The sequence below is a fragment of the Fimicolochytrium jonesii genome (genome assembly GCF_025526975.1).
Source record: "Fimicolochytrium jonesii strain JEL569 chromosome Unknown EV422scaffold_3, whole genome shotgun sequence".
Classification (NCBI taxonomy): domain Eukaryota; kingdom Fungi; phylum Chytridiomycota; class Chytridiomycetes; order Spizellomycetales; family Powellomycetaceae; genus Fimicolochytrium; species Fimicolochytrium jonesii.
Window position 1 is genome coordinate 1318783 of NW_026515670.1, and position 17824 is coordinate 1336606.

General features: G+C 56.2%; 8 protein-coding genes across 8 annotated transcripts; 3 read left to right on the plus strand and 5 right to left on the minus strand.

Annotated features, from left to right (window-relative positions):
- Positions 1-84: 84 nt before the first annotated feature.
- Positions 85-593, minus strand: EV422DRAFT_248454 (uncharacterized protein). The gene is made up of 2 exons (XM_053065721.1): positions 255-593; positions 85-192 (listed from the first exon to the last, which is right to left on the minus strand). The coding sequence occupies exons 1-2, from the start codon at positions 398-400 to the stop codon at positions 93-95; spliced, it is 246 nt and encodes an 81-aa protein (XP_052928868.1). The 5' UTR covers positions 401-593; the 3' UTR covers positions 85-92.
- Positions 594-787: 194 nt separating this feature from the next.
- On the plus strand, positions 788-1706 carry EV422DRAFT_503916 (uncharacterized protein; the record flags this gene model as incomplete). Its single annotated transcript, XM_053068389.1, has 3 exons — positions 788-1152; positions 1354-1529; positions 1558-1706. 3 exons carry the CDS (start codon positions 788-790, stop codon positions 1704-1706), a joined length of 690 nt encoding a protein of 229 aa, XP_052928869.1.
- Positions 1707-3611: 1905 nt separating this feature from the next.
- On the minus strand, positions 3612-5975 carry EV422DRAFT_248551 (ABC1 family-domain-containing protein). Its single transcript, XM_053065724.1, has 5 exons — positions 5820-5975; positions 5500-5755; positions 4931-5413; positions 3711-4849; positions 3612-3621 (listed from the first exon to the last, which is right to left on the minus strand). The coding sequence occupies exons 2-4, from the start codon at positions 5515-5517 to the stop codon at positions 3851-3853; spliced, it is 1500 nt and encodes a 499-aa protein (XP_052928870.1). The 5' UTR covers positions 5518-5755; positions 5820-5975; the 3' UTR covers positions 3612-3621; positions 3711-3850.
- A 1453-nt stretch (positions 5976-7428) lies between these two features.
- Positions 7429-9165, minus strand: EV422DRAFT_248532 (Alpha/Beta hydrolase protein). Its single transcript, XM_053065723.1, has 2 exons — positions 8447-9165; positions 7429-8378 (listed from the first exon to the last, which is right to left on the minus strand). Exons 1-2 carry the CDS (start codon positions 8968-8970, stop codon positions 7547-7549), a joined length of 1356 nt encoding a protein of 451 aa, XP_052928871.1. The 5' UTR covers positions 8971-9165; the 3' UTR covers positions 7429-7546.
- Positions 9071-10420, minus strand: EV422DRAFT_517715 (uncharacterized protein). Its single transcript, XM_053069467.1, has 2 exons — positions 9736-10420; positions 9071-9487 (listed from the first exon to the last, which is right to left on the minus strand). Exons 1-2 carry the CDS (start codon positions 10237-10239, stop codon positions 9362-9364), a joined length of 630 nt encoding a protein of 209 aa, XP_052928872.1. The 5' UTR covers positions 10240-10420; the 3' UTR covers positions 9071-9361.
- Positions 10421-10552: 132 nt separating this feature from the next.
- On the plus strand, positions 10553-12796 carry EV422DRAFT_517721 (peptidase M24, structural domain-containing protein). The gene is made up of 10 exons (XM_053069468.1): positions 10553-11139; positions 11248-11319; positions 11419-11449; positions 11522-11533; positions 11587-11629; positions 11704-11717; positions 11796-11945; positions 12004-12221; positions 12314-12334; positions 12439-12796. Exons 1-10 carry the CDS (start codon positions 10629-10631, stop codon positions 12483-12485), a joined length of 1119 nt encoding a protein of 372 aa, XP_052928873.1. The 5' UTR covers positions 10553-10628; the 3' UTR covers positions 12486-12796.
- Positions 12797-12868: 72 nt separating this feature from the next.
- On the minus strand, positions 12869-15877 carry EV422DRAFT_564505 (uncharacterized protein; the record flags this gene model as incomplete). Its single annotated transcript, XM_053072204.1, has 6 exons — positions 12869-13557; positions 13746-14733; positions 14809-15134; positions 15210-15346; positions 15410-15511; positions 15753-15877. 6 exons carry the CDS (start codon positions 15875-15877, stop codon positions 12869-12871), a joined length of 2367 nt encoding a protein of 788 aa, XP_052928874.1.
- A 653-nt stretch (positions 15878-16530) lies between these two features.
- On the plus strand, positions 16531-16938 carry EV422DRAFT_564506 (uncharacterized protein; the record flags this gene model as incomplete). Its single annotated transcript, XM_053072205.1, has 1 exon — positions 16531-16938. One exon carries the CDS (start codon positions 16531-16533, stop codon positions 16936-16938), a length of 408 nt encoding a protein of 135 aa, XP_052928875.1.
- Between the last annotated feature and the right edge of the window lie 886 nt (positions 16939-17824).

Here is a 17824-nt window from a genome sequence, read left to right on the forward strand (position 1 = left end):
ATCTATTCGGAACGGATAATGATAGTGGTAACATAAAAATAGTGGATCTTCCCGAGTGGTATCTATCGTCCCTGTGATGGCCCTTCGTCCTCTCATTTCTTCTTAGCGTCTGTCCCTGCTCCCCCGCCTGCTGCCGCTGCCGCTGCCGCCGCTGCTTTCGCCGCTTGCTTCTCCTGGATCATCTTTTTGTCACTGAATGGTAGGCAGGTTAGGAAAAGAGTCTAAACTGTTTTGTTGACGTAGGGGAAACTCACTACTCCATCCGTTGCGCATGTGTCATATCATCCTTGCGCTGCCCGCCTTTTCCGTCGGCCTTTTTTGCAGCTTTCGCCCGTGCGATCTCTCTTTGGTTTCCGCCTGTTTCGTATGGAACCAATCGGTAACAAAGTGTGAGCGACATTTTGGTGACATACGTTTATAGAGTCACCGTTGCGTAAGCCGGACGGAAGACCGATGAGAAACGTACGGGTCATTCTTGAAAGGAGATGGAGTACTGTATGCGTTTGAGAGTAGTACGCTGAGGGCTTGCGGTGGAACGACTAGACTAGGAAGACGACCTTTCTGTCGCTGATCCTGTTCGTCTGCAACGAAGTCTGCCAAACTTGGAAACTTTTAGCCCAAAGGGTCCAACAGAACGGAGGAACGACGTGTTGAAGCTCTCGTTGTCGTTCCGTCGCTTTCCGTTACGTAGCAGAAAACATCCCCCACACAGAAAGCACCCCTCTCCGCCAAGTACTGTACAATTCCGACGTCCTCACCGCCACTATTCGCCCACCGATAGCCAACCATGTCGAGCATACAGGTCTTCCTGCTCATCTCGCTGGTCATCCTTGTCGCTCTCCTCCTCATTCTCATCCCGATAGCAGCACTATCACTCACCTCCGACAACTCTCGCCACCCCCTTCGGCGCTCCCGCATCTCTTTCACAGAAATCCGCAACGTCATATCCCGAATCCCTTTAGCACTACGCGAATTTTTCACTGTTCCGGCGTCGGCATCCCATCGTGGGTATTCGGCTGCGGGAGGACGTGGATATGCCGACGCCGATGGAGGGGATGAGTGGATGGAGATGCATGCGCGAGCTGGAGATGTGGGGGAGTTCCCGCCTGCAGCGATCAGGAACGAATGGGAGAGGGATACGCTGGGCGAACTGTGGGGCAGGGGCTGAGGACTAAGCTATTCGCAAGAAGGCATCACCGTGTTCGTTCCGAAACGATTGCAATAGGGTTTTCAACTAGTTCGATGTCCGGTGGACAAGGGTGTATGTTCCGAATGGTTGCCAATGGCCGGACTCCTGCCCACGCCGCTTAGCTCAAGAAAATACTAGCGTCATTTTTGGGACCCGTTGAACAGATCTGGAAATGCAAAGAGCCAAAAAAACGAGTTCCGCTCCACGCTTCCCCGTTGTCTCACGCTCCGTGAAATCAAATTGGAGGTGCCGATCAGATATGCCTCTGGCGATCCTGTCGAATCATGGCTGAACAAGCGTCTTTGCCCCGGTCCATCTCCGGATGTCCTCATCCTTCGAAGTGCGAGGTGTACTACGTCAACCGCAAGCTATGAGCGATGAACGGAACGACATCACGGCACGACACCACGCAGGCCGGCATTCCCTTGTAGGGATGGGAGGGTCAGGACGGAATAGGAGGTTGTTGGTGGTCCTGAGCCATCTCGAGGGGCGAGAAGGCCTGGCAGGCCTGGCATAGCTACTGGGCTTTGAAATGCACCTCACTTAATATTGAGAGACGTATGAAACGCCGGATTTGATCGCGGTTGCTTGGGGGGGGGGGGGGGGGGGGCGGGGGGGGCTCTACTGTATCTTCGCGCGACAGATAATCATGAAAATAAATCACCGCACAAGCACCTGAGCTGCGTATGGTGCACTGCAGCTGTACTTGCAATCCACCTCCTGGATCTGTTAGATGCCCTCGCCATCCCTTCACTGCAGTTATTCTCATCCCGTAGGATGGACTACGGAACGCACAACGACGACAGCTCTATTGGATCTGTACAAGGGGGGGAACAGGATCGGGGCGGTCGGGGCTGGGTTGGAAGAAGGGATGGTGGGGAGGGGGTGTGCGGGGGTGGAACCATTGTCATGATTGTCGGGAATGGCGCCCGCTTATATGCCGGCGGCTCGGAATGCAGAAGCGATTGAAAAGAGAGTTTGCCGCGTCGCAGATTGGTGCACTGATTAGGCCGACTTGGAAGAGACCGAGTCGCTTCTCGGTCTATATCCGTTGTTGAGAGACTCGGACGACGAGTAAATCCCCGTATCCGACGCTCGGATGCAACATCCCGCCAGCACCGCTAACAGCAGCAGATCGTTCGCGTACAAGCGAGAAAGGAGCGTCGTAGACTGTACTACAAGTAACCAGGTGACCAGAGTGATTCCGAGACGACGGGATCAATAGCGGGTTGACCAACAGTCCGCATACGGCCACCAGGCGATGCTTCGCTTCTCTTCTCTGCTGCAGTGCACATTTGATAGATAATCGCAGATGTTGACCTTACTGGAATGTGTGGGACCGTCCTCAATGATAGTTAATGCTCCTAGAGAAATGATCCCTTGAAGCGGGGCTCCATGAAGCATACGGAAACTATTTCGTCGAGATTCAATATCAAACCCTTTGGGTTGTTCACAACGAATGAATGAAAAATATTCGGTCAAATCCCGGCCCACGCGCTGTCGAAACCGTCGCCTCTAAACCCCGCTCTGATTGACAATCCTCTGCATATGTGCAGTATGTGAGGCTCCGACGGAGACACCCATCAACGTAAAGGATACATCCAAAGCCTAATGAAGAGCAATGTTCTGAAGAGGTCAAACGGTCTGAGTTGTCATGAGGTGTAAGAAATAAGGACGAGTTCGCTTAGGAAACAAGGGGCCTCGGAGGCGCCGGGTCCACGCCGAGGCCTTGGTTCAGTCAGCATGGTCCTGATGCGAGGAATTTCGTCCTTCCCAATGGTGCCGTCAAGAAGACGACTGTTATACACCCTTACCAGGAATCTACAGAGGCGACAGGCACCAGTGTATGTAATTTCGACTGGGGGATGCGTTCTCCAGGATAACAATGACGTGCGCCACCTTTGATACGTCGCTAAAGAAACTTGCTGATCATAGGGACGTATGAGGACCGTCTTCATCACCCCGCGGCTTCAACCTTCGTACCATATACCCTCCACATTAGTGATTGAAATATGGGTTGCGGAGCCTCTAAACAGGAGCCCAGAATACGGCAGGATGGTGTCGACAACCCCGAACCAGCGCCGAAGAAGGCATCATCCATTTCAAATGGACCTCACATGTCTGAGGTGACGCACGCCCAGTCGCGTAATGACAAGGACCATGGCAGCCTTTTGCCTGAAAGATTCCCCTTTGGTACAGCATTCCTGGCGAGGGCGCAGACATATATCGATATCTTCAACAGAGGCGATATACCAACCTTCAGCAACACGTAACTTGTTTTGTTTGTGAGTGAGGCATTGATATTCAGTTGCGGCCCGAGAGGAAATCTAGAACGTGTGAGCTTGGATGACGATGACTCCATGTCTGCGAGCGCCAGGATCGAACATGCGGTTTTGTTTGGGGACGGGTACAGCAAGCAGGCTTAAAGAAGCCTTGAAATAGAAATATCAGTAGGCGCCCGGCCATTACCATCGCTGGCGCTGAGAAGCAGAAACGGTGTTTGCACTGCAGGTCAACATACGCTGATGCGCTGACACATGTTACTGTTTCGCGAAGTCCAACCCGATGAGATTGAATTTCAGATGTCGAAGGGGCGTTTCAATCTAATACGAGACTAGAATGCATACGCCGGGAGTTCAAATAGAAAGGGTGTCAAGCAACCTACACCTGTTCCTCGGTGAACTGTCGCCACCCTTGGGCGATACTAACAGGAGGCAGACCTAACAGCGTCCCCATCCCTCTCAACAACATCGAACATCTAGCTATCATCAACGACCCTTCAGGGAACGTGATTGTCTTGTCCACCTTCGCCAGGTACTCGTTATACTGCTGTAGGTTCATCGACGGGTCGGGAATGACATCCGGCCCGTCGCGATCGAGATTGATCACGGCTTGTTTGTACACGACCTCGGGAAGCATCTTTTCGCTTTTAAAGCCCATGTCCGTGAATGTCTTCTCCACCGCCTCTTTGTCGTTGTCAGCTAGCGCGCGGTACAATTTCGCGTATTGCACGCGCTGCTCGGGGGTGAGGTTGGAGACTTGCCCGTAGTCGATGAGGCCGATCCGGCCGTCGCGAAGGAGGAAAATGTTGCCCGGGTGCGCGTCGGCGTTGAAGACGCCGTCGACAAGAACTTGGTGGCCGTGGACTTTGACGAGGGTGGACATGATGCCTTTGAAGTCCAACGACGGGACTACCCTCCAGTGAAGTGCAGGAATGACACCCACGGTCCAGTTCCAGAGAGTTCTTGCCAAGGGTAAAGTATAATCTTCCCAGGCGGTCAAAACTGCAAACCTCGCTAAGCGGGCGATACGTCGTAGCTCTCGAACTCTATCTTTAGAGTTGATGACGGGCCCCGCCTTAGCGCTCTGATCTGAGTCTTTTTGAGCTTGTTGAGAAGATCCACTTCGTAGTTCTTCGAGCAATACAGACATCGGCACGCCCATTCTGGAAGCCATCTTCTCAACGTGAGCTTTGATGCCGTCAAGGAGCTTGATACCGTCCAAGTACGTCATTACAATGACGTTTGGGCGGGTCAAGGACGATATAGGTTCGGGAACCTCGACTTGGTCATGATAGTGCCTTTTCATATTCGCAGATACTATCGCCAAGTTTGCAGCTTCGCGTTCGAAGTCCAGTTCCGACATGAATTGCTTTTCGATCTTCGGTCGCAGGTAAAATATATCGGATTAGACCATCGATGGCTACGATGGCGATGAAATGAAACCACGAGGACCGCTTACCTCGTCGAAAACGGGAAGGAATTCCGGTTGAGCAAGTTTGCAGAACGCATGGAGAGTCTGGAAATCCGTTCGGAAGAGACTCTCCACGTCTGGGTACTGCATCTTCACGACCACTTTTCTCCCGTCAGCTTTCAGCGTGGCTCGATGCACTTGCCCAACCGAAGCCGAGCCCAGTGCCTTCTCATCAAAGAGATCGAAAACCTCATCCAATGGCATCCCCAGAGACTGCTCCAAAATCCGCCTCACTTCAGGTCCAGGCAGAGGTGGGACCTGGTCGAAAAGAAAGGAGAGGGTGTTTCGATATGTTTCGGGCAGGATATCGGCCCGTGTGCAAGCGAATTGGCCCATCTTGATGAAGATGCCTCTTAGACGCAAGATGGTCTCCAAGACTTTTGGCGCATCTTTGGCATGTAGAGCCTCGAATTCTCGGGATTTTGCCTCCTCAGACAGAGATTTGGTCTTCCATTCCACCCATCGATACCTCTGAAACGTCAAGCACCAGTTATCAGCCACATTCTACATCGTCTTGAGCATCTAATACCAATCTTTCGCGTTCTATCTGTGCTTACGACGTAAACCGGAAACATGTTTGACCAGAAGATATAGCTCCGTTGAAACTTCTCCAAGGTGGTCGGGTCAACTATCTGGTATGTCAACGCACCGCCAGCCGCAAGGATGACGGCAGCGAGTCCGACCTTCCATGATTTGGACACGGCGTGATGTTGTTGCTGGTTTTTGTAGCCCGCAGAAGAATATGAGGCCGTTTGGCGAAGGTCGAAGGGGTGCGGCGTATGAGTTGCTGACAAGCTTGCACGCAGCCCTCGCCTGACCAGGTGAACAGGGCGACGCTGGTAAGCCAGGCGCGGAAACAAGAAACTGGCGGACATACTCAGCAAGTAAGCCAACTTGGGAAAGGAGAAGCTTGCTCAATCTGAAGTCAGCGCGAGTCGTAGGGCGCCCTTATACAGTACATCCACCTTCTCAAACCGACCCAGCGGCCAGCGGCCTAGCCTCCAGAGTTCGTCGACGGTCATTCGTGTACGGAAAACTTACGGCTACCAACGCGGCCGCTCGTACCTCCGAAAGGCTCCGGTTCACGCGGGAGATTGGGAGTGGGAGTTGGGTGAATCCGGACGGAGACGCAGACGCAACCGCGATTTCATCGTCTTTCTGAGCCTGAGCATCTGATCCCGGGCCGCTTGCTCCGCTTACATGATGTACAGTATTTCCGTCGAGGCAGTTTGGCTTGGAAGATCCGCGCGGCGTTGAACAGGAATCCAAGGTCGATTTTGTTCCGGTTTGGTCACCCGGAAACCTCAACCTGCACATGCGGCGACTTGCACCCAACTCACCGGACTTACAGCCATCCAAGGATATATACAGAATTGGTGTCGTCACTGTTCATGCGGTCCTCTAGATATGCGCCGACGCAAATATCCTCACGACTGCCCCGCCCATGGCAGCCGATGGGTGGCGTTTGCACTTACGCTCCGAAGTTGCACCCACCGCCCAATCTCAACCCACGATGAGGATGGTGAAGTCAACCGCGGCGGCGTAGAGGATGGCGGAGTAGAAGCCAGTGGGTGGTAACGTTTGCGGTCCACCATGAAGTGTGAAGTTGTCGTGGAAGTTGACGTTAGGCAGGTGATTGGAGTCCATATCGACGCCCACAGCGGAGTGGTAGTCGATGGGGTAGGAGAGGAAGTGGAAATTAAAGCGGGGCATGGGAGTATGTGACGGCAAGGGTGGGAGGTGTCGCAGATGACGACGGTGAAGTCAACAGCGGCGGTGGGGGACGACCGGCGGGGGTCAACATTTCCGCCGATGGAGGAAATCGAAGTGGGATGAGGGGAACGGAAACGGGGACGCGTGAGGGTTTGACGCATGGAAATGACGATGACGATGATGGAGACGATGAACGGAGCGAGTGCTTGGGGATGTGGAAGCCGCAAGCGACGAAGTAGATGGTCCCGTCCCTCGGCGGGCAAAGGGGTCAACGATAACGATCAGAAGGAAACGAACGCACGCGGTAACAGTTCCCCCCCCGCCAACCCCATCTGCCCCTCGGACATACGTGAACGCTCGCTCCGCCGGAGTGCATGAGGGACGCGAGCGACGAGAACGGAACCGTCGGATTTTGGGGCCTTGCCTGAACCAACAGACCCAGTGACGACGATCTTCACCCCCCCGCTACACCCAGCTCGACCCTAACTCACGTGCCCGCATTCAGAGGAGATCCTGAACATGAAGGGTTCGCTGATCAGGAACTGCCTTTGCTGCTGGAGAGGAAAATTCAGCTGACGCTCTGGAGAATACGATGTGTGTGAAAGGTCCCATATAGACGCGGCTAAGTAGTGATCAGGTGGCGATTCGAAGGGCATGCAAACGCACCCAACTGTATTGTCCGCCCTCTATCAGTACGACTGAAACAACTGTAGTCGATTTGTTTCCGTGCCATAGCAGGGGCTTCCTCCGCATGCCAAGTGGTCATTATTCGTGCTACGGATGATCTCACATCGTTCATATCTACCTACAGCTACCGGCACTCTCCCATCTTCTATTTAAGCTAACACGTAAAGAAGCCCGCGAGCGTGGAACTTGTTTGTGTTCCCTATCTCACACGACAGAAACCTTCCCCTTCAAATGTTCCTCCGAAACAGCCTCCCTCAACCTTTGCCCGACCCGCTGCACGCTCTCCCGTTCCAGCTTCGTACCAGCCGGCGGAACAGTCCCAGCCTCAATCTCCTGCCACTCCGCCGACACGTCCCCCGACTCGTTTGCATGTGGCGGCGGGATCATCTCCTCCTCCGCCGCGAGTTGCGCGCTAACTGCATCCGATCCATGTTGACCCGCCTCCTCCTGCTCCCGTGCAGCCTCCAAAGGCCTCGACCTCGGCACCTCCTCCGGGGCCACCGGCATCGCCCCGCCATCCACCACCCTCTTCACCGCCTCCGTCACCGCATCCCCCACGCCACCCACTCTCCCAGTAACTCTCTTCAAGCACGCCCTCACACCTCGCAAATCATTCATCATCGCCCAATGCCCCACCGAGCTCTCGACCTCGTGACATGTGAACCCGGCGGGCATGTGCATGCTCGTACGCGTGACGACGCCGTCGCCGGGGAGGAAGGTTGTTGGCCAGAGGTACTTCAGGTCGATTTTTCGGTCGGGGGGTTTCATCGTCGGCGTCGTCGTGCTAGCGGTGCTCGCAGGCTCGGTGGGGGGCGGCGGGGCGATGGAGCATTTTATCCGTGTCGCGGTGGGCCATTTACTCGAGATGAGGTGTGTGAACGGCGGGTAGTGCGATTGGAGGGCGGGATTGTAGGCGAGGGATTGGCGGAAGCGTTTGGCGGCGGCGAGGGTTGTTGTGAGGTAATTTTTGTGCTTTGTGAGCGTTTCGGGCGCGGTTGTTTCGGAGAGGGTTTCGGAGAGGGTGTTGCGGATCCATCTGTGAAATGAAGGAGTCGGTAGTTGGTAATTGAGGTGGCTTTGCGGTAAAATCGATATTGTACGTACTCATCAGCGTTATAAAAATCCACAAGATAATCATCCTCCCCATTCTTCCCATCAACCACAAGTCCCTTCCCATCAGTCGGCAGAAACACAAAACTTGTCCGCGCCCCAAAATGCAAATCGGGGGTCATCAGATTCCTCTGCGCCAAAAACGGCGTCCCGCGTTTCAATTGCCACAGAATCAAGGGCACGCCTCCAAACGGTGTCCCCACAAACGTAACGCTCTTAAACAGGTGCGGGACACGGTTGACGACGGATAAGGCGATCAGCCCGCCCATGGAGTGGGCGATGACGGTTATTTTCTGGCCGCCGTTTTTGGCGTAGATGTCGGTTAGGAAGGCTTCGAGAGCGGTGGAGGAGGATTCAGGCTCTTTGCGCCAGTCGTAGGCGAAGGGGTGGAAGCGGAATTGGCCGTTGCTGCAGGCTTCTTGGGCTTTGAATTCGCGGACGAGGTCGGCGCAGACGTTGATGGGGCCTATGCGGTCTAGGATGCTGATGGCGTAAAAGGATAATAAATTGAACTGCATTTCGTGGCCGTGCACGATGAGAATCCAATGACCTACCCGCTAGGCACAAGCCTCTCATCCACCCCATCAAGACTCAACCCCACATCAATCTCCCCACCCCACCCCAGCACATGATCCATCCTCAACCACACCTTCTTCCCTGTATCCTTCTCGCTCAAAAAGCTTCCATACATCCCACCAAGCAGCACCAGATCGCCTTCTACGAAATAAAACCGGTGCTTATGCCCACATGGGCGCAGATGTTTCGTGTTCGAGCCCGTGATGGACATGAAAGCTTTTGACCAGGCGGATGCGGCGGTGGATGCTGCGTCGAGTTCTGGGGATGGTGGGCCGAGGGCGGATTCTGGAAGAGAGCTTGCGGTGGCTGATGGGATTGGTACTGGTTGGGACACTAGGCTGCCGCCGAGCAGTGCTGGTAGTTGTGGGATATCGAAGGGGAGACCAAAGCTTCCCCAGCCACCACCACTGGTACTTGCTGTTTGCGAACTAGCAACCTGGTCTGTGTCCAGAGATCTGGCTAACTAGGCGGTCACCATAAGTTGTGTTAGAAATGATGCCGGGGACGAAAGACACAACAAAAATCAGGCAAAGAGTCTCGAAATCATAAAGCGCAGCGATCAACTGTCGAGGTCTTGGATTGGGCGATGATTGACAATACCCTGCTCGCTTCGCTCGCCGCTGGGCCGCCCGCCTTGACTGCGTCCGCATTCCCTCCAGGACCCGCTCGCTACCCGCTCGGACCCTCTTCCGCTCGGGAAAACCCACCTTGCCATCGGCATCCAACTGCTGCAGCTCCAAACTCTCAATCGACTCATAATCCTCATCGCTATCCCCCTGATCGCTGATTCCCCGCGAGTAATCGGCAAAGCTCCCTAATCCAAACATTCCCAAACTCGGCACCTTCGCCATGAAATCAAACGTCCCTTCGACATCCCCTTGCGCAGCGCTATCTAGCGGGTCAGCTGCCGGCGGTGGTGGGGTATCATTCTTCTGGTAGAGGGAGGGTAAAGAGGAGCTTCGTCTTGGCGGCCCTGGTGGGTGGGTAGGTGAGCGTCCTGACCTTTTGAAGAGTGGGAAGTCGGGCAGCGGACTTTGGGAACTTGTGTTGACCTTGTCTGAGGACGAGGTTGGGGAGGAGAGTTTTTCGGTTGCAAAGGTTATTGCGTTTGAGGCAGCGGCGGATATGGGTTGGAAGAAGCTGAAGACGTCGGATAGGGGTGAGGGAGAGGGAGAGGGTTTCGTTTCCTTGTTGCGAGGAGGAGAGGGCATGGCGCAAAAGGTGTGATGTGGTGGCACACGCTGAGAGCAACTGCGTCGTGTTCGTGGGTGCTCTGTAAAGTGGAATATGGTTTCTTCAGCGACGGGAAAGATGCTGTAGCTGTCTAGTATACGTAGTATGGGGGAAGGAGGACTTGCAAGTTGCCTATCTTTCCCAACCGCTTGTGGAGCGTCGTCCAGTGTCGGGCGAGGGAGAGTCTGCGAGGAGTGACGTCGGCGGGAGCGCATCCACGCGACACAACTGGAGAACACTCGCGCGCGCGGGACTTGGCCGTTTTCATATTTCATCCCCGTTCGTGAACTGCTCGGGAGCACTGCTGCACTTGACGCCTGGATTGACACCTTCTCTGTTCAGACAGGCTAACACTTCATAGAAAGGGATGACCGTAGGGTGTCGGGCGGCTCTGAGGCAAGGCACAAGCTGCTTGCCTCGTGGTGCGGCAATACCCAGAAACGGGCAAACTAGTCCATGTCTTCCACGTCCTCACCCTCCACGGCAACCGCCGCAACAGCAGGTAGGGTGCAGCAGACCTTTCTCCACAGCAGGTACCCCTCCACTCCGCCGGCGCAATCGGACAAGCCCATCCTCCGGGCCCCTCAGCGCCTCACAGCGCCTCTCCATCTTCGGCTCCTACGACCTGATCTTACCCCGCGTCGACAACCTCAACGGAAATGTCCTCCGCCAACAACGGCGACCCGTTCCCAACACAATCCCCATCCCCGACCGGGACGAGAACGAGTGTCCGGTCGTGACGCTCAACGAGCCGCATCTGAAGACGGAGAAGGAGCTGGTCGGGCTGAGGAAGGCGTGTGCGCTGGCGAAGAGGGCGTTGGAGGAGGCGGGAAGGATGGTTGAGGTGGGCGTGACGACGGATGAGATTGATCGGAGAGGTTGGTGGCGTAGATCAGCGGCATGTTTTGATCTTGGTGAAGATGTGGCGGAGGGTGGGAATCTTTCAAGCTTTTCTCAAACGAAACTATTTTCTGCTTTGTATGTAGTTCACGAATTCATAATACAAAACGGCGCATATCCAAGTCCGCTGGGCCACATTGGGTTTCCCAAATCCATTTGTACGTTTCTCTGTCTTTCTGTCTTTGTGTCAATCGCATTCCGGCCACGGCCTTTTACACTTCCGGCTTTCCCTCATGTCTGCCCTATGTGCATCGTAGGTACATCCATCAACAATGTCATCTGTCACGGGTTAGTACCATCGTCCTCCATATTGCCCCATCCTAGTATGAAAGATTGATGCGAAGGTTTATCCCCATCCAGAATACCAGACTCGTAAGTCCTCCTTCTAACGCCGGTGAGAAGATGATGAAGCTGAACCCTCTCAGTCGTCCTCTGCAGGATGGAGACATCATCAACATAGACATCACCGTAAGTCTGCCATTCCGTCCCCTCCTCCAATGCATCCACGCATCAAACTCACTTCCACACCCGGCCCACCACAGGTCTATCTTCAAGGGTAAAAGCCCCCAAACCATATCGCTCCAACCCTCGCCCGCCCCGCCCGCTAACCCCCACTGCTCCCCAACCCTCAAAGCTACCACGGCGACACCAGCGCAACCTTCCCAGTCGGCACCGTCGACGCCCGCGGCCTGCACCTCGTCGCCGCCACAAAAGACGCAATGAACAACGCCATCGCCCTCTGCGGGCCCGGCGTGCCCCTCAACCAAATCGGCCACTCCATCAGGTAAAAGAAGATCCCATCCCCCCTTCCCGCCCCCCCCATCTCACCCCTCTCCCAACAGCACCCACGCCCACGCGTCCAATTACACCACCTCCCCGGACTTCTGCGGCCACGGCATCGGCACCCAGTTCCACGAGCCGCCCATGATCTACCACTTTGAAAACACCTGCCCCGGCGTCATGGCCCAGGGCATGACCTTCACCGTCGAGCCGATGCTGTGTCAGGGCGCGTGCGCGTATGTGCTGTGGCCGGACTGCTGGACCGCCGTTACGAGGGATGGTAAGAGAGAGCGGGGGGGGCGGGGGGGGGGGGGGTTTGGAACGTTTGACTGACGGTTGAACCCCGTATGTGTGTTTGTGACCCCCCCGCAGGTGGGCGGTCGGCGCAATTCGGTGGGTTTGTGCCTGCATGTTTTTTCGTCTGATGTACTGAATGCACTGTTGGCGTGCATCCCACACCGGCTAACCCGCAGCACTTCCCATCCACTGTGATGCAGAACACACGATCCTGATCACGTCCTCGGGTGCCGAGATCCTCACCTGATCGCGCGCGTCGAAGCTGGGAGCGGGAATCGCGACACCCGGGGTTTGCGTTCGTGGGGGATCAACAAAGGGGAGATGAAAACCAGAGAGAGGAACCAAGCCCAGACAGTCGCATAATGTACTGTATATATTTCCCATCGTTTTTTTCTTTTTCTGTCGGGTGTTGGGTCCAAAAAACAATATCAAAAAACGTACGAAACGCAAAGCAAAACGAAACATATGTACAGAAAATGTTGCCGGGGGGGTGTTGCACCTGCATGTCAAAAAAAGAAAAACAAAGGTTCGGTGTGTCCCAAATCCGCCCCCATTCCCCATCAATCCCTACCCCCGCGCCCTAACCCTCCCAAAAAAGCCCCGGGAAATAAATACCCTCCCTCCTCCCCTTTACTCCCCCGGCTCCCTAACAACCACCCGGTCCCCGCGCACACACTCGACCACGCCGGCCCCCTCCATGATCGCCTGCTCCTCCCTGTTCGTCACGTCCTCCACAATCACCGCCGCCTTCACTCCCCCTCCCCCCCCTGCCGTGATCCCACCCGTGGGCGGCGGCCCCAACGCCGATAACGGTGGCGGCCCAGCCGACGCCGTGAAATTCCCGTTCCCGAGATCGAAATGGCGCGAGGCTTGCCGCGACCGGGACCCCCACCCGCCGGTGGGCGCCAGGTTCGGCTGCGAGAAGTTCGGGGGCGGGGGTGGGGGGTCGCGGTAGGCTGTCGCCGGGGGCGGGGGCATGAGGGAGGCTGCTGACGTCGTGCGATGTCTCGGGCCCGTCGTGGTGCTCGTGGCAGGGATCTCCACTCCATCCCCATCGCCCACCTCCAGATCCCCCGTCCACTCGCCCCCCCTCGCGACCGCAGACGGGCGTTCGGGCGCCGACCCGCTGCGCGACCGGGATGCGGGTGGTGGGGGTGGTGGGAGGGGCGGGGTCTCTTGCGCGCGGTATTTATCCAGCAGGAGCCGTTCCATGTATGTGAGGCGGTTGGAGGAGGTTGAGAAGGCGTGTTGGGTTGTTTGGAGGGCTGTTTGGGTCGGGTGGGGGTGGTGCGCGGGGGGCGGGTCGGTGGATGTCGAGTCTGTGGAGGAAGGGGAAAAAAAGACAAACGCGGGCCTGTTTTAGCGAGGGGCGTGTGTGTGTTGTCACGGCTACACGTATTATGTATAATGTCAATCCCCCCCTACGCGACGCCGGTCACACCAACGCTTACATCTCAACCCCCCCACTCTTTTTCAGTCAAACCGAATCATCAGCAATCCGACTTACTTGTCTGAACCCCCCGCGCGAACTCGCCCTCCCCCTTATGCCGCCCCGCATACCCCCTCCTCCCCGCTTCCGGGTCCTCGACCCCGTCCCCCCTTCCCCCCCTCAAATCCGGCGCACTCGAAGTATTACTACTCCGTAAACTCTCCCCACTCGTGTTCTGCTGATGGGTAGGCAGCGTCAACTGATACATATCCGGCGTCGAATGGGCGGTCGGGGAGTCAGAGGCGTGGGTGGAGGAAGACATCCCGAACCGCATCCCCAACGACGCGGTCAGATTCGTCAACGACTGTCCGAAGGAGGCGAGCGAGCCGGAGCGCGGACGGTGGAGGGCCGCCGAAGTCTCGTGGTGGGTGGGGAGGTACATGTCCTGGTCGTTTGTTGCGCGGCGGGTGCGTGCGGCGCTCTGACTGGGAGGTAGATGCGGATCTTTGGGACCGGATATGACAGCGACGGTGGCGCGGCGGTTGGCGGATTTGAAATCGCGCGGGGATTCGATTCGTTTCTGGGCCGCGCGTTCGTTGCGCCATTCTTCGAGGGCGGAGGTGAAGGACTTGTGCGAGGCTTCTTCGTCAAAGTGGCCGTCTAGGAGGGTTGGGGTTGTGTTGGAGGGGAGGGCGGTGCCGTTATTGCCTGTGGTGGAGGGGTCGGAAGGGTCGGTTAGGGCTGACCCGCTGGTGCTGAAACCAGGGACCCAGTCCGTGCGGCCTTCCTCGGCGGCGCTGATCATGTAGTCGCGGGCGGAGTCGGGGTCTCGGGGTGGTGTGGGGGGGATGGCGACGACGGCTATGGCTTCGGACGGGCGACGGCCGGTGAGGGTTTCGGAGCCAAAGATGTGGGAGGCGCGGCGGTTGGTCGAAGCGTACATTTCGGAGGAGCGGCGGGAGGGGGGGATGTTGCCGAAGGGGTTCGATTTGCAGGCGGAGGGGGGGCTCGAGGCGCCGGTTGAGGGTGGGGGTTGGCTGGGGGCGAGGGCTGATGGGACTCGCCACTGTGAGATGCGAACAGGGGTTAGCAATGCAGTACCACTAGCGCATCCTCCCAATACTTCCCACAGTCCACTCACCATGCGAGCGGGCGGCCGAAAAGTCAAATTCTGCGGCGCCCTATTCTGCGGTGGCGCCGGTTGCCGCGAGCTAATCGCATTAGCCGACGCACTCATCTCCGACCCCCGCCGCGACCCAATCCCCGCTTGTTGGCCGGCTGGAGGCTGCAATGAAGCTCTCCGCGCCAACGACGATTCCGAGAGGTTCGGATTATCGGACCCTCTGCGATTGTCCTCGGGCTTTGTTGATTGAGCAGTGCTGTATTGTGGATATTGGTGGACTAGTTCGCTGGAGGATAGGGCTTTTCCTTTGAGGTCCGACTCGAGTTTTTTGCGGCGGTTGTCGGCTGTTGATGCGGGGTTCAAGCACTTTAGAGGCGGGAAAAGGGTGGGAATGTGAATATACTGCATGTGGTACGTACCTTCCTGCACCACACCTGTATACCGGGATTTCTGCAACGCGGCATTCTTCTTGGCCAGCACGTCGGCAGCATATGACGTGAGCGATCCTTTGGCTCCATACCCTCCGGCCTGCCATGTTGTGGTTCTTCCGCTTGCACTATCAACAACACCCAGAACTTTGAGCTAGAGCGGCATGGAGCAAACGCGAAAGCTGCGGTACCTTCTATGTTCCTTTCCCCGCGCCATCGTCTCCCTTAATGCCTTCAATTGCTGCTCCATTTTCTGCGTCTCGATCTCCAGAAGCTCTGATTCGGATAGTGCCCTACATTCGAAGAGAGAGCGTTGACTATGGTCAGATTCGTTTTGAAACGCGGCACGATTTTTGAATTAAACGCTTGTTGATGACATTGTTTTCAGGTTTCAAGTTTCGACAAGACGTGTTGATGCTCGCTTCGCTCGCCGCTCCAGGCCACGCTCTGCAAGCAGCCTCACTCACTCCGGCCCGAACTCCCTTCCGCACATCATCCCCACCCCCCTTGCCCTCCCCATATATTCAAACCTACTTCTTATTCTTATCCGCAAACTTCCCATCCGACATGGCATTCGAAGAGGAAGGGGACGGACCGGCCCCTCCTCCTCCAATTGGTGGCGGCTGGCTAATAGCTGCGGGTGCTGGGAGGCTTTCCATCGTGGCCATACGCGGGGCTCCTCCAAAGGCTGCGCGGGTGTGGGTGTGGGTGTGGATGTGGGTGTGGGTGTGGGTGTGAGGGGGTTGCTCGGAATGCTGGCGCGGTGGGAGTAGGTTCGTCGCTGGGAAGATGCTGGCGGCTGGTTGAGGCTGTTATTTCTGTTCCTTCTCCTCTGAAAAAAGGGCTCGTTTGGGGGACACCTGAATCTGGCTGTTGGGTGTATGAGTGTGGGTGAGACGACTGCGGGCGAGGACTGTGCACACGGGACCCTGACGGTTTCCCACAGGTCGAGGCCAGTATTCGTTGCAGACGCGAACCCGGATAGCTATAGGTGGGGAGTGAGGGGAGCTACATGTACAGTACTTAGTGGAGCAGCGCAATATGGGCAATATGGATAAGCACAGGATAGGATGCAGTTGGAGGGAGGAGGGGGGGGGGGGGGGTGTTCCCAAGGGGGGCGCGCCTCACCAGACATGACAGAGGGGGGGCGTAATTAATCATGCGGACGTAACGCGTTCAGGCCTCAGATGACTCACCCACTCTCACTCAATCACTCAACCACCCACTCCACCCAGCCAACGTGGTTTCTCACGGAAGAGACTTGGCATGGGGGACTCTCGCTCTCATCTCGCTCTCAGACCACCCGCGAGAAATGTCCGCCGACAAGCGCCTATACATCTTCGATCTAGACAACACCCTCTACCTCGGGAGAGCAGAACGACACCGCCGTCTGCAATACGAACGCCGTCTCCTGCCCTTCCTCAACAACCTCGCCGCTCACGGTCACCTCCTCGCCGTAGCTACCTTCAACACAGACGCAGAGGTCCTCCTCCTGAACATGGGCATACGCTCCCTGTTTGACTCGGTCGTACAAACTGCCCGTGCCACAAAGAGTGAAATGGTTTCGAGCATATGTTCCAAGTACCCCTACATCCCGACGCACAATGTTCACTACTATGACGATGACTACGACAGTGTGATGGACGTTAGGGCGCTGGGGATCAGGGCTACGAACGTCGCTCCGTTAACGGGAGTGCCCATACCTACTGAACTATCGTGACGTTGGAGGTTTCTATTAGATGTTCCTTCGATCTGTAACCCGATACCCTGACACAGCCCGATGAGCGTAAACAGTACCCATATACCCATTATAAGCTCCTTAGAAGGAAAACTTCAAATGTAGCCTACTACAAAATGTCACTTAGCGGGTTAGGTGTTTCGACCGAGTTGCGTACGAAGGACTGCAAATCTTGCGCCGCGGTGGAATGGATCTGGAGGGTGACCGCATCTGAGACATGGCGGCTGGCAAACGTGTAACGGCCTCGCTGATAATCTAGCTCGGGGATGATCTGCACAACGAGGTCGCTGACGTGTGCTGATGTTTCTCCAGCCCCGAGACAGCTTCGAAGGGCCAGCAGGTCGGTCCGCGCAACGGCGTTTTCCAGCATTTCTGTCTCAAGCGCAACCGTACAGTCGGTGGACAAAAAGCTGTGGGCCCCCGCCTGACCTAAATCAGCGACTGCCGCAACGCCACATTCACGTGAGTGACCGACATTGATTTCAAGGAGAGGGGCCACAGCTTTTGGTCCACTGACTGTACTGTGATGAAAGACGGCCCGAGCTGCTCCTCCGAGTATCCTAAATCGATCGGCCAGTTCATTCTGTGAAACGTCACTCAAAAAGGCTTGACCCGTAGAGCCTCGAGTTCATCAATGGTGAAAACCGGCATGCAGAGGGTGATGGTGCGCGGTCGTTTCTCGGTTTTCTTGTACACACCGCGGTCCGGGGCCGTCGTTAATATCAGCCGAGCGTTGGTGCTGTTATCCGGTTCCTCCCCGTCACAGATGTACCAAACATCATTCCTGATGAGGTAGTCTGTGAATGACATCTGGGCGTCACCGAGAACGACGGACCCTTCCGAGACAAGATAGCGTTTTCTGCCATAC